At 58.7% G+C, this 13,320-nt stretch overlaps 1 protein-coding gene across 1 annotated transcript in view; it reads left to right on the forward strand.

Moving 5' to 3' along the window:
- Positions 1 to 9,204: 9,204 nt before the first annotated feature.
- Positions 9,205 to 13,320, forward strand: part of KIF21B (kinesin family member 21B) — a 30,562-nt gene continuing 26,446 nt past the window's right edge. Inside the window, exons 1-5 of the mRNA XM_041422557.1 lie at positions 9,205 to 9,423; positions 9,748 to 9,930; positions 12,130 to 12,279; positions 12,507 to 12,641; positions 12,977 to 13,144. Coding sequence (XP_041278491.1) covers positions 9,361 to 9,423; positions 9,748 to 9,930; positions 12,130 to 12,279; positions 12,507 to 12,641; positions 12,977 to 13,144 — 699 coding nt within the window. The 5' untranslated portion in view covers positions 9,205 to 9,360. The remainder of the gene's footprint in view (positions 9,424 to 9,747; positions 9,931 to 12,129; positions 12,280 to 12,506; positions 12,642 to 12,976; positions 13,145 to 13,320) is intronic.

The following is a 13,320-nucleotide window of genomic DNA, read 5'->3' on the forward strand; positions in this document are numbered from 1 at the left end:
CTGGTTAAACAGCCGGAGGATTTGGGATGTGGTGGATTGTGAGAGCGATGCCACTGGTTAAACAGCTGGCAGATTTGGGATGTGGTGGATTGCGAGGGCGATGCCACTGGTTAAACAGCCGGAGGATTTGGGATGTGGTGGATTGCTGCTGGGGTCTGCTACAGGAGATCAGTCTGCAGGGGCTCCCTCTGCCCCCTGGGCAGCTGCTGATGGGTTTTACTTTGGCTTGGTGGAAGGGACAGTGACTGGCACCTGCCTGCCACCCCTGCCCTCCCTGGGCAGAGCAGGAGCCAGCCCTGGTGTGTGCTTGTGTCCCCAGTGCCCTGCACTGCTGTGGGGTGCAGGCTGCCTCCTCTTGCTCGGGATCTGCCCCCTGCTCTCTCCACATGGATGCCACACAGTCACTACCCCCACTGCCAGGGGAGGGCTCAGAGCTGAGCCCCAGGACTGGGGCATTCCCTTTCCTAGCCCTGCGGCTCCTTGGAGCCTGACATGGCTGGGGAAGATTTCTTGTCACAGCTTGCTGTGGTGGAGCCTGGTGCCAAGCTCCCCTGTCCTGTGTCCAGCTGCCCCAGGGGCTGTGGGCACCTCCCTGCCCGCTGCCCATGCCCAGCTGTGGCAGTGAGATGTTCCCATCCCTGCTCTGGTCTGGGGTGCTGGTGGGGAGCTGAACTGCTCCTCCTCCTCCCCATGCCTTCAAGCACTGAGTTCCCTGGCCCAGTGTTGCATGGCTGGAAAACACAACCCAGCTGGTTCACGATGCTGTGGTCTCTGCTCATCCATTATTTCAGAATGTACCTGCCTGAGGAAGACATTAGGTCAGAACGTTCTCTGGCCCTTGCCCAGGTGAGGGGCTGGGTTTGCTCCTGGGTACTTCAGAGCATCCCCCATCCTGCTGGCCAAGGGCTTGGCATTTATTAATTTCTAATTTTATTTATTTTATATATAAATTATATATATTTATTCTATATATAATTATGTATATTTATTTTTATCAATTTATTTATTTCTATAAATGTATATTATCCATATCCATTTATATCCATTTATTTATATTTATTTATTTATATCCCCTTGTTTATATTTTGGGGAGGGGCTGGAGAGGCACCTCTTTTGTACCACCTGCTCCCATGTCTTGTGGGCAGGTTTGCTCTGGTGTTCCTGTGGGCTCTGGGGCTGCAGAATCTTCTGCCCAGGTCAGGTTGTTGTTTCCCCAGTGGCACTGGAGTGCACTGGGAGGCTGCCAGCACGCTGGCTCTAGGGCAGCCTTATCTCCAGTATGGGCACACCACAGTGGTGCTGGGGTGGCAGTGGGACGTGGGGAGCTTGCAGGGGCTCCTGGGAAAGGGGGGAATCCTGTGGGTGGGATTTGCTGAGCTGGGGGAAAGGGGAGACTCAGTGCTGGGGTGCAGAGTTGGGGTGGGGAGGGGTGTCCATCTGTCCCCATCAGACCTGGGCGTTGCTGTGCTTTGCAGGGTCAGGCTGATGGCCTGGCAGGCCCAGGGCCTGTTGGTGAATTATGGTTTCCTTTAACTCCCCATTAATTGCCATACTGCTGCTGAGGCTGTTTTGGGGGCTGTTCTGCATGGCTGGAGGGGAGCTGGGGCCCTGCTGGGGCATGTGTCACATCATGTGTGCTGTCACACGTGTGTTTCCCACCCCACTGGGGTCTGGTGACGCTGCACCCCTTACAGGTGACTGTGCTGGCTCTGGTGTGTGCAGACATCCTCCTGGTGCTTCCCTTGGGCTGATCCCAGGCTGGGCTAAGGGCAGTCACTTACAGGGGTGAAGCTGGAGTCCAGGGACACCCCAAACTGGATTGGCTGTGCTCCCCTCTCCCCTGCATCCCCTGGGCCCTGCTGGTCCCTGCCACGGGCTGGGTGTCCCTGCCACGGGCTGGGGGTCCCTGCCACGGGCTGGGTGTCCCTGCTGCTGCTGGCCCGTGCGTGTCCCCCAGCCTGCCATGGTCCCAGCATGGAGCAGATGGTGCAGCTCACAGCCTCGTGCTCCTGCCAGAGCTAATGAGCAGCACATGGTGCCTGCCATGGCCTGATTTAAAGGTTTCCCTAAGCCTGGGAAAGTCTGGAGTGGTGGGATTAGGGGGAGCCCAGGGGGCTCAGGGGTGTGAGGCAGGCTTGTCCTGCACAGGAGCAGGCTGGGTGGTGTTGGGGTGGGCTTCCTTGGGGCATGGATGTAGAGGCATGTTTCCCTTTGGGCTGTGCCCCGTGGGGCACTGGGTGCACCCAGCTCTGTGGGGTGTCCAGGCTGACCAGGAGCTCTGTCTTGGCCCAGTGCTGATCCACAGGGGCTGTGGCACCCTGCCTTGGCAGGGTTTGTTGGGGCCCAGTGGCACGGGGGGCTCTGTGCTGTGGCTGCTGCTCTGGGAGGTGCCTGGCTATATCTCTTAATTGGACTGTTTGCTGACCAGACCTGGCAATCTCCAGGGAGTCTGATTCAATTTTCTCTGATTGCTAAGCCACTTCCCTGCCGTGGTAATTAAATGCTGAACTTTGTCTTGGTTTGTGTCCAATATAACCTATGTGCAGAGAGGCAGCCCTTGGCAGCCAGCCCTCTCCCTGGTCCCCATGCTCAGGAAGAATGGGGCTGGGAGATCCTTTCCCAGGCAATGGGAAGATTCTCCCATGGGATCTGGGCCTGGGCGGCCACTGGGGAGGGTGAGCAGCCCCATCCATGCTTGAGGTGTGGGAAAACCTGGAGCACTTCATTCTGATCCTACCCTGGGGAGCTGCTTGGCCAAGCTGAGAGCCCCACACACCTCCTCACCTACTGGGTTTGTGATGCCTGGGCTGTCCTTGGCCCATGAGATGTCCTGGAGGAGCATTGGAGGATGAGAGAGCTGCTCCTCCTGGCTGCCCTGGGCTGATGGTGGGATCACAGGGCAGCAGCAAAGCATGGGCAGCAGGCTTGGGGCAGAGGAGGGTGAAGCTGGGGAGCAGAGAGGACAGCAGGGCTGGCAGGGGGCTGTGTGCAGGCCTGGGCTGCTGGGCAGCTGCTCCTGCAGCTCTGATGCTGGGGGGCTGGAGGGAACTGGTGCCACTGGGAGCAGATCTGGGGCCATGGTGGGAGTGGGAGCAGGGCAAGCAGGGGGTGTGGGAGTGGGGTGAATGCAGATGGTGTGGGGTGTGGGGTGAGCACAGGTGATGTGGGAGCAGAGACAGGAGCAGAATGAGTGCAGGCAGTGTGGGGAGAGGAGCCAGGTGCTGTCTGGGCTTGCCCAGCCCACCTGTCCTGACAGGCTCTCAGAGCTGGGCTGTGCCCCTGGTGGGCTCTGCCAGCTCCAGCTCTGCCAGCCCACAGCAGCTGATGCCTGTGGCTGGGTGAGGGGCAGTGCCTCAGCAGCATTGCAGTGGGCAGCCTTCTCCCTCTGCAGACAAGGTGGACAAGAGGTGGTGGCTATGAGCATCTGGGGCCTGGCACAGAGGGGGAAAATCCCATGGAGCTCTTCCACCCATCACTCTCCAGCTCTCTGGCTCTACTCCCTGGGCAGCCAGCCCTTCCTGGCTGGGCAGCCTCCTTGGGAGGGAAGAGGAACAGCTCTTTGTAGGGTCTGCAGGCAGCTTGCAGAGAGGTCTTGGAGGGACAGGAGCTCTTTGTGATCCCCCAGTCTGTGAGCAGCTGCCTTACAGCCCCCTGACAGTGCTGGGAAATGTTGGAGGTGGGTGTGCTCAGGCTCCCTGGGAGGTGGAGCAGCCCCTGTGTGACATGGGTGATCCTGGCTGATGGATCTGGGTCCCTCTGCCCCTGCACCAGGGCAGCTGTGTCTCAGCAGGGCGGTGTGGCCTGCTGTGTGCCCACAGGCAGTTTGGTGGGGTGGGGTGGGGCTGTCATGGCTCTGGCTCTGTGCTGGAGGGCTGTGGGAGTGTGCTGCTTGGCTTTGGCAAAGCGCTGGGGGCCAAAGGATGTGCTGAGCCCCTTGGGGCTGCCGTGGTGCTGGGCTGGGACACAGGAAGCTGAGACAGCTGGGTGAGGAGGGCATGAACCCAGCAGTTCATGTCAGCCAAGCTGTGCTTTCCCATGCAAGGAGACAGCCTCCCTTCGGAGTGCAGGAGGCTGGGGCTGTCATGGTGCGTGCAGCCCTCACCGGGGGATACTGGCAGTGCCAGCTGACCCCATCCCTGCGCCTCTTGTAGGGCTTGAGATGCTGGGCTGGGGAGATCCCTCCCAGGAGGCTGTGCCTGCTGGGATCAGGGACCCCCAGGCTGACCCTGCCTGTGGAGCTGCCTCACAGTGCCCACCTGGCACTCGGCTCCCAGCCCCTCCTGCACTCCCCCAAGCCTGGCACGGGGCAGCAGTGCAGAACAGCTCACCCTTTGTGCCTGCCCAAGCTCCTGTGCCTCAGCTCCTGCCCCTGGGTAGCAGGACCCTCTCCCCGCCCTCCTCCCAGATGCTCGGTCTCCGTGGCAGCCCAGCCATGGAGACAGCGCTTTCAGAGCCTGCCAGCCTGGCAGGGATGGCAAGGGGGGCAGTGGAGACGCTCCAGCCCAGCTCCCCTTTGTGTGTGTCCCTGCGTGGCTCGTGCTGATGGCTTTGGATGCTGGTGCTGGATCAGGCTCCTGCTGGGATGCCTGTCATCGCCCCAGCGGGAGCTGCCGGTTGGGGAGGAATGTTCTGCACCCCTGCCTGCCCCTCTGTGTGTCCGTCCATCCATCCTTCCACCTCCTGCCTGCTGCACTGGACTGCCTGGGAAGGTTTTCTTGGCAGGAGTGTTTGGCTGGGACTGTGCAGCTCTGTCCTGGCTCTCTGTTCCTTGTCACCATCCCTTGGCAGGGAGCTGCGGGGTTGGTGTGGCTGTGATCCTGCTGGGTTTTCCTTCCTGGAGTGCCTGGCTGAGCCTGGTGTGCTCATATGGGCAGGAGGGAGATGAGCACTGAGAAAGCTGCTGGCCTCAGGACAGGCTGTGTCCTCCCTGTGTCAGCCCTGGGCAGAGGTGGTCACCAGGGCCAGCGTGGGGCTGTCAGGGAGAGCTGGGCTTAGGGCACTCCTGCCAGGCTGGGGGTGGAAGGCAGCACCCTGCTGCTGAACTGCTGGGTGATTTTGGTTGCCAGTTAACACTTAGGTTGTTAATTGTCACATAATCTGTGTCATGGGCTCTCAGGAGGGCAGCAAGGCTCTCGGTGTGTGTCCCAGTCCCGCAGGCCAGGGTACCTGAATGCTTTTGTCTCTGCTGTGTGTCCCATTGGCTGGCACAAGCTGTCCTCAGGGCTGGTGGCTCATGACCAGGTGTGGAGCAGGTGGGCTGACAGGTGAGGGAGCAGCTCCATCATTCACAGATTTGACCCTGACAGCATCATACCCAGTTCTTCTGGACCTATGAGCAGACAGCAAGTGGCCAGGATCTTTTTTGGTAGTGGTAGGGACAAGGAGTGCCAGAACACACTCAGATGGTGACTTTACAGCCACTAAAGTTGCTCATCTCTGTTGGAGAATGTGGGAAGCTCAGGCATAGGATGGCAAGCACTGTGACCTCTGCAGCATTACTAGCTGGGGTTGAGAACAGGGCCGGGGAGAAACCCGGGCTGGCACTGTGGGGGATTGTCATGTTTGGCTGGAAAGCTGCTGGCAGGAAAGGACCTGGGGGATGCTGTCAGTGGTGCCCAGCTGTGCCCAGGTGGCCAAGAAGGCCAATGGCACTTGGCTTGTACCAGCCATAGGACCAGGGCAGTGCCCATCCCTCTGAATTGGGCACTGCTGAGGCACCTCCAGCCCTGAGGAACCCTCACAAGAAGGACATTGAGGGGCTGGAGCGTGTCCAGAGAAGGGAATGGAGCTGGAGAATGGGCTGGAGCACCAGGAGCAGCTGAGGGAGCTGGGAAAGGGGCTCAGCCTGGAGAAAAGGAGGCTCAGGGGGGACCTTGTGGCTCTGCACAACTCCTGACAGGAGGGGACAGCCAGGGTGGGGGTTGGTCTCTGCTCCCAGGTAAAGTGACAGGACAAGAGGAAATGGCCTCAAGTTGTCCTGGGGAGGTTTAGGTTGGATATTAGGAAAAATTTTCTCCTTGATAGGGTGGTCAGGCACAGGCTGCTCAGGGCAGTGGTGGAGGTGCCATCCCTGAGGGTTCACAATATGTGTGGGTGTGTCACTTGGGGACATGGTTTATGGTGAACATGGCAGAGCTGGGTGAATGGTTGGGCTTGGTGATCTTAGAGGGTGTTTTCAACCTAAACAATTCCATGATTCTATGTTTGGAGGTATCATGGTGCCTGAGCATGGCTTGGAACTGCACATGAACACCTCCCTAACCCAGCTAGGGTCTCACATTGCCCAGTTCCCAGCCTGGTGGGATTCTTTAGAGGGCAGGGGTACAACACTGGTGCAGGAGAGCTGGGGCAGTTGGACACTGGAGAGCAGGAGGAGCAGCTGCACTGGCCTCGAGAAACCCTCTGAGATGTCTCCTCGTGGCTGCATGAGGCCCCCATGATGCTTTGTGATGTCTCTGTGCTTTCCCACGTGAGTTTTGGCAGCTGGTGCCCGTCCATGGCCTCTTGCTGCAGTCATCCCACTCTCACTGCAGAGTCTGTAGTGTTTGTCCACCAGCTGGCAGCAGCTCCCAGGGACATCCCTGGGTGAGGCTTGGCCAATTGCCTGAGGGGCAGGATCTCCCTGGGGGATTCCTGCATCTCCAGTGTCTCTCTAGCACTGGGGAGATGGGACAGGATGGCGTGGGGGAGCACTGGGGACTGGCACCTGGGTCCTCCCCAGCCCCATGGTCCCCTGGCTGGGAGGGCCAGGGTGAGGGATGGGCCTCTTGGGTGCTTGGAGCTGTCTGAGCAGTGAGGTTTGGGGAATGGCAGTGGGGCAGGTGTTGGTGTATGGGCGCTGGAACAGCCCAGCATGGCCAGGCTCAAAGTGGGCTCCTTAGTGCCCTGTGGAAAATTCATGTGTGCACACCCCTCTAGTACTGCTGCTCATGCTGGTCCCAATCCCCTTGCAGGTATTTAACCCCCTGGGGGGAGTGGAGAGACAAAGAAATGTTTTGCTGAAAACCTGCTCTCGTTTCTCCTGAGAGGGGAAAAAATTCCCAAATGTATTGTGGCTCCAGTTCGTTCCTCTGCCCATTCCCTGGGGCTGCAGTTGCTGTTCATGTCTAGGGCGGGGAAGAAAAGAGGAACAGCTCTTGCTGTTCAAGATGATGCACATCATCTTGCTCCAAAAGTAATTAAAGTCAGGGATAATTTTTCTGGAGGAGGGTGGAACCCTGGGAAGGCGACAGGAACGAGTCTGGGACTGAGCACATCAGAAGCTGCTTTTTATTGTGGCTGCTGAGCTAAATATATCCACAGAGGCACAGAGCAGTTCCCATGCGTCTGCTGCGTGGGGTGAGGGGTGCGGGGTGCTTGGCACTGCCTGCCCTGCCAGGGGCACCCTGTGCCCCCAAACACAGCCCAGCGCCCTCCTGGTCTTTGCTCCTGGGTGGGTGAGGATCAGAGACTCATGCACGAAGCTGTGTCAGGGCAGGTTTAGGTTGGATATCAGGAAAGGTTCTTCCCCCAGAGGGTGCTGGGCACTGCCCAGGCTCCCCAGGGAATGGGCACAGCCTCGAGGCTGTCAGAGCTCCAGGAGTGTTTGGACAGTGCTGCCAGGGATGCCCAGGGTGAGATTTGGGGATGTCTGTTCAGGGCAGGGGTTGGGCTGGGTGATCCTGGTGGGTCCCTTCCAGCCCAGGAGATTCCATGATTCTGAGTCCCAGTGCACACAGCGGCTGCTCAGGTCTCAATGTGGCTTGCCAGGGATGTGGTTTGAAGGAATTAATAGCTGTGTTTATGGAGCTCCCGGGGACTGGAGCTGTGCAGTCATTAGCACTAATGAGAGCTATCTGCATTGTGCTTGGCTCCAAACTCCTTTTTCCACGAGTCCCCTGGGAGCCCCCAGCTTCCTGCAGCCGGTGCATCACCACAGGCAGAGCTGTGCAGCCCAGCAGTCCAGCTGCTCTGCTCTCATTCCCAGGCAGGGCTGAGTGCAGTGGGTGGGATGTGATGGGTGGGTCCGGCTCTGCCCGAGCCAGGAGCCAGCTCAGCCTCGCCTGTCCCGGTCCCATTGGCGAGTCCAAGGCTGGGGACAGCTTTTGGGCTGGGTGGTGCATTGCTTCAAATGGTGAGGACTGTCTTGTCTTGTTGTGGTTTTGCATTTTGCATTTCAAGCCTTTGTAGCTGCGGTTTGATGTGTCTGTGTCGGAGCGGGGCTGTGCTGGCCTGGCTGCCCTGATTCTGCCAGGCTGGGGCTGATCCGCTGCCACAGCCCCTGCCTGTGCCCAGCCCTGCCAGGGCCAGTGGGGTGGATGAGCCAGTGCAGCCGTGAGGGGCTGGTGGGCCAGGGGCAGTTCTAGGTGCAGGCTCTGTGTGCCCAGCCCTGTCTGTCACCTCATTCATGGAGGTGTCTGGTGGTGTTTCTGGGATGTGTCACCCTCTGTTCTCAGCTGCAAACAGGCCAGGGTTATGGCTGGCTGTAGGAGCTGAAGCATCCCCTGCCCTGTATGCTCTGTGCTACAGGCAGAGGTGCTGTCTGTCCCCTGCCTGCATGAGCCACGTTTCCAGCAGGGGTTGTAGAATGTCCTGAGCTGGAAGGGATGCACAGGATTCAGCTCCTGGTCCTGTGCAGGACACCCCAGCAGTCTCATTCTGTGCCTGAGAGCATTGTCCAAATGCTCCTGGAGCTCTGGCAGCCTTGGGGCTGTGCCCATTCCCTGGGGAGCCTGGGCAGTGCCCAGCACCCTCTGGAGGAAGAACTTTTTTCCTGATATCCAACCTAACCTTCCCCTAGCCCAGCTCCAGCTGTTACATTGGATCCTGTCACTGTCACAGAGAGCAGAGATCAGAGCTGCTCCTTGTGAGGGAGCTGCAGACCTCGATTGATCTGACCTCAGGCTGCTTTTGTCCAGTCTGAACAAGCCAAGTGACCTCAACTGCTTTTCATATGGTTCCTCAAGGCCCTTCACCATTTTTATGTCCCCCCTCTGGACAGTCCTTTCTGTCCTTACACTTGTGGTGCCCCAAACTGCACCCAGCACTCAAGGTGAGGCTGCAGCAGTGCAGAGCAGTGGGGAGCAGTCTTTTCCCCCTGGCTGTGCTGGACTAGGCACACTCTAGGACATGAATCACAGGATGGGCTGTGCCCTCATCCTCAGGGCCAGACTGGTGTCCCCCAAGCCTGTGCTGCACTCAGCCTGCTTCTCTTCCCACAGGATCCGTCCGCAGCTGCCCAAAGAGAAGATAGAGGGATGTCACATCTGTACCTCGGTGACACCTGGCGAGCCCCAGGTGCTGCTGGGCAAGGACAAGGCCTTCACCTATGACTTTGTCTTTGACCTGGACACGTGGCAGGAGAGGATCTACACGACGTGCATGGGGAAGCTCATCGAGGGCTGCTTCGAGGGCTACAATGCCACTGTGCTGGCCTACGGGCAGGTACGGGCTCTGCCCTCAGCCCTGGGCTCTCCAGGGATGCTGCAGAGGGCACCTGGGGCGGCTGAGGAAGGTGGAGGGTGTGTGAGATCCTGGGTGTGGAGAGAACGGAGTTGTCCCTGGTTGGGTGAGAGCTGGGGGCAGGGGTGGCCTTGAGTGGGAGGGGGGTGGCAGGGCTGGGGGTGTGGGAGCTGATGTGTCTCTGGGGGTCACAGTGGCTCAACAAGGGCATTTGGGGAGCCTAAAGTAGCAGAGGGAACACGTAGGGTGCATTGGGCAGAGCTGAGCCTGGGAGGGCCCAGCCAGCTCCCCTCTGTCTCTGCACAGACTGGAGCAGGGAAGACCTACACCATGGGCACTGGCTTCGACATGAGCATCTCGGAGGAGGAGCAGGGCATCATCCCTCGGGCCATCAGCCACCTCTTCAGCGGCATCGAGGAGCGCAGGCGGGCGGCCCAGAGCCAGGGCGTGGCAGCACCCGAGTTCAAAGTCAGCGCCCAGTTCCTGGAGGTGGGTGGGTAAGGGGAGGTCTGGGGGACACCATCACCCTGCCCTGTCCTTGCTCCTGTGCCTTGGGCTCCACCAGATCTCTTGGCTGGCTCCTGACAGAGCTGGACCCTGGGACACGCATGGGAATGGGGATGTGTGCTGGTGCAGTGGGACTGGAAGCACCTACGTGGCTACAAACTGGTGGAGGGAGCTCCCACCATGGGGAAGGGCCTTATGGCTTGGTCCCATGGGAATCCAGGGGCTCTGGGCTGTCTTAGCCCTGTCTGAGGTCAAGGATAGCCTTGGACCAGAGTTCCCACTGAAACTGGAGGAGAAGAAAGTGCCACTCTTGAGGGGGGGGATTTGGGGAAGGACTGTGCTATTTTACATGTCCTTTGTTGCATCTCTGATCTTGAGAATGCATCCTCTCCTGCCTCTGTCCTGGGTTCTCCTGTTCAAAACCTCTTCTGTTAACTGCTTCATTCCCTGGAGAAGTTTGTCCTGGGAAGCACATGGTCCTTGTGTGTTGGCAGCATTTTTCCTGGAGGTTGCTTCTGGGCTGAAAGAGCAAAGAGGTACAAGTGGGAACTGTTTTAAGGTCCCAGTGAGAAAGCACAGGGTGGTGCTGAGCAAAGCTGAGCTCCCAAGCAAGCTTCATCTGGTTAAGGTTGTGAGAGGAGATGGGCAGGGAGGGGCCCTGTGCTGTGATCTTGCCTCCTGGTGGCTTTGTTGGCCATCACATCAGGGTCTCTTCAGATGCTGATGGCTTGGAGAGGGCCCAAAGTCACTTCCATGCTGGAGAAATCCTTCCCAGTTATGTCTCCATCTGCAGAGCCCTTGCTAACTCTGTGGTGCTGTTGTGTCCTTCCATTTCCATCACTTGGCCTATCCAAGCTCCTGGTCCTGCCCAATTGTGCTCAGTTTGTGGGGCTTCTCTTTAGGGATCCTTTCTGCTGGGATGGAAATGGGGACAGTTTCCTGCCTGTCCTGAAGTCCTGTGTGGCTAAAGCAGCACATGGCCACCTCAGGCACTGGTCACAAACCCTGTTGTCCTGGCAGGGGCACAGGACCCGTTCTGGCTGATCCCTGTCTTGTGACTGCTCCTGGGAGCAGGTTCTGGGAGCAGGTTTAAACCCTTGAGGAGTCTGGTGGCACCAGGGGCAGCCAGGGACGGATTAGTCTGATCCCTTCTGCTGGCCAGGAACCTGCAATCCTTGGGTGACCCAGCACTCTGCACTGGGATGTGGGTGCAGGAGGTGACATTGAATGGTGGCAGCAGGGGGACAGATGGGCAGGGGTGTCCCTCCACCCTAGGCTGAGAGGGGCTGCAGAGTTAGGATATGGATGGAGTCAGCTCTGGGGCAGCAGGGCTTTCTTGCTTGTTCAGCACTCCCTGGTCCCCCTTATCCCCTTTCCACCTGACAGAGAGGACCTTGAGCTGTGATGGGAGTGAGGTTTCACTGGCTCATGTGGCCAGGTGAGCCAGGAAGGTCAGGGGGTTGTGTAGCTCCTGGGCATCTGCTCAGTGGAGCTGCTCGTGTGCACCAGGAACTGGACAGGTTTGGGAAGCAGAAACCAACCCAAAGCTCAGAGCTTTGCATGGCAAGCTCTGGAGCACCAGTCTGATGAGGAGTGGCTGAGGGAACTGGGGGGCTCAGCATGGAGAAGAGGAGGCTCAGAGGGACCTCCTTTCACTCTACAACTTCCTGACTGGAAGGTGGGGCTGGATGGGGGTTGAGCTCTGCTCCCAGGAGCAAGGAACAGGAAGAGAGGAAACATCCTCAAGTTGTGCCAGTTGAGGTTTAGATTGGATATTAGGAAAAATTTCTTCCCTGAAGTTGTGGTCTGGCATTGGCACAGGCTGCCCAGGGCAGAGATGGAGTCACCATCCCTGGAAGTGGCCAGAAGATGTGTGGGTGTGGCATTTGGGGACGTGGGTTAGTGGTGAACATGACAGTGCTGGGATAAATGGTTGGACTCAATGATCTTAGAGGGCTTTTCCAGTCTGAAGGATTCCATGGTTCTGTGCTTGTGCCTCCTCTGGTACACATGCACACAGCCCAGCTCCCCTGCTCAGCTCTGCAGGCAGTGTGAGCACACACAGCTACGGGGCAGTGGCAGCAGGGTGCCAGAGGGCAGCTCCTGCCAGTCCTGCAGTGCCAGGCTTCAGCAGCCTCGTGCTTCCCCTGTTCACCCCACGCCCACTGCTGCCCTGCTCAGCTCTACAACGAGGAGATCCTGGACCTGTTTGACAGCACCCGCGACCCCGACGCTCGCCACCGCAAATCCAACATCAAAATCCACGAGGATGCCAGTGGGAGCATCTACACCACGGGGGTCACATCACGCCTCATCAGCTCACAGGATGAGGTGGGTGCAGGATGGGGCAGACACAGAGCAGGGCTGGCAGCTGGGTGCCACTGACCAGGGGTGTGCTGTGTGGGGACAGCTTGGGGGGGTAGATCTCTCCCAGGATGGGAGTGCAGTCCTGGGGGTGTTCTGGAAAAGGTCATTGTGTCCACTGAGCTGCACAGGGTCTGTCCTGACCCCCTAGAAGGGTGCTTTAAGGTTTCCTTGCCTGCCTGGTGTCATTGCAGCTGATCCAGTGCCTAAAGCAAGGAGCTCTTTCCCGCACCACGGCCAGCACTCAGATGAACGTGCAGAGCTCCCGGTCCCATGCCATCTTCACTATTCACCTGTGCCAGACCAGAGTGTGTGCCCGCCCAGAGCTGGTGAGATGTGATCCTGCCTCATGGCCAGGCTGTTCTTGGGTTCCATGTCCAGGTGATGCATGAAGTTCCCTTGGGAAGGGGAGGGGGTTTGAAGTCTGGAAAAGAGAAGCAGGGATTTTTCTGTCTTCTTTCCAGTCATAGCCTGCATTAGGATATAATGGGAGATGAGGGTGAGCTGATCCAAGGCAGGATGGCTCAGAGCAAGCTGCTTTTGGGGTGCTGTCCCCTTCTCTGAGGGGCTGGGTATGGAGGGTGAACGCTCAGACTCTCAAGGCCAGGGAGCCTCTGCCTGCTCCAGTTTGGGGTGCTGACCCCTCGTTTGTCCCTGGCTGCAGGTGAATGAGGAGGTGAGCAGCCTTCTGGATGGATCCCAGCCTGCTGCTGAGTACGAGACCTTGACAGCCAAGTTTCACTTTGTGGATCTGGCTGGCTCGGAGAGGCTGAAGCGGACGGGTGCCACTGGCGAGAGGGCGAAGGAGGGGATCTCCATCAACTGTGGGCTGGTAGGCACCAGGCTGCACCAGTAGGCAGAGGAGTGGCAAGGCAAGGCCTGCCAGGGGAAGCCTCTGACACTTCTGGGTCTTGCTTGGAGCTGCCCTGTGCTGTTGGGGTATGCTGTCATGGCTGGGGTTTGTGCTGCCTGTGCCTGATGGTGAGAGCATGCACAGTGCCAGTGGTG

This window comes from Onychostruthus taczanowskii, unplaced genomic scaffold (assembly GCF_017590055.1).
Source record: "Onychostruthus taczanowskii isolate IOZ18803 unplaced genomic scaffold, ASM1759005v1 scaffold74, whole genome shotgun sequence".
In the NCBI taxonomy this organism is placed as follows: domain Eukaryota; kingdom Metazoa; phylum Chordata; class Aves; order Passeriformes; family Passeridae; genus Onychostruthus; species Onychostruthus taczanowskii.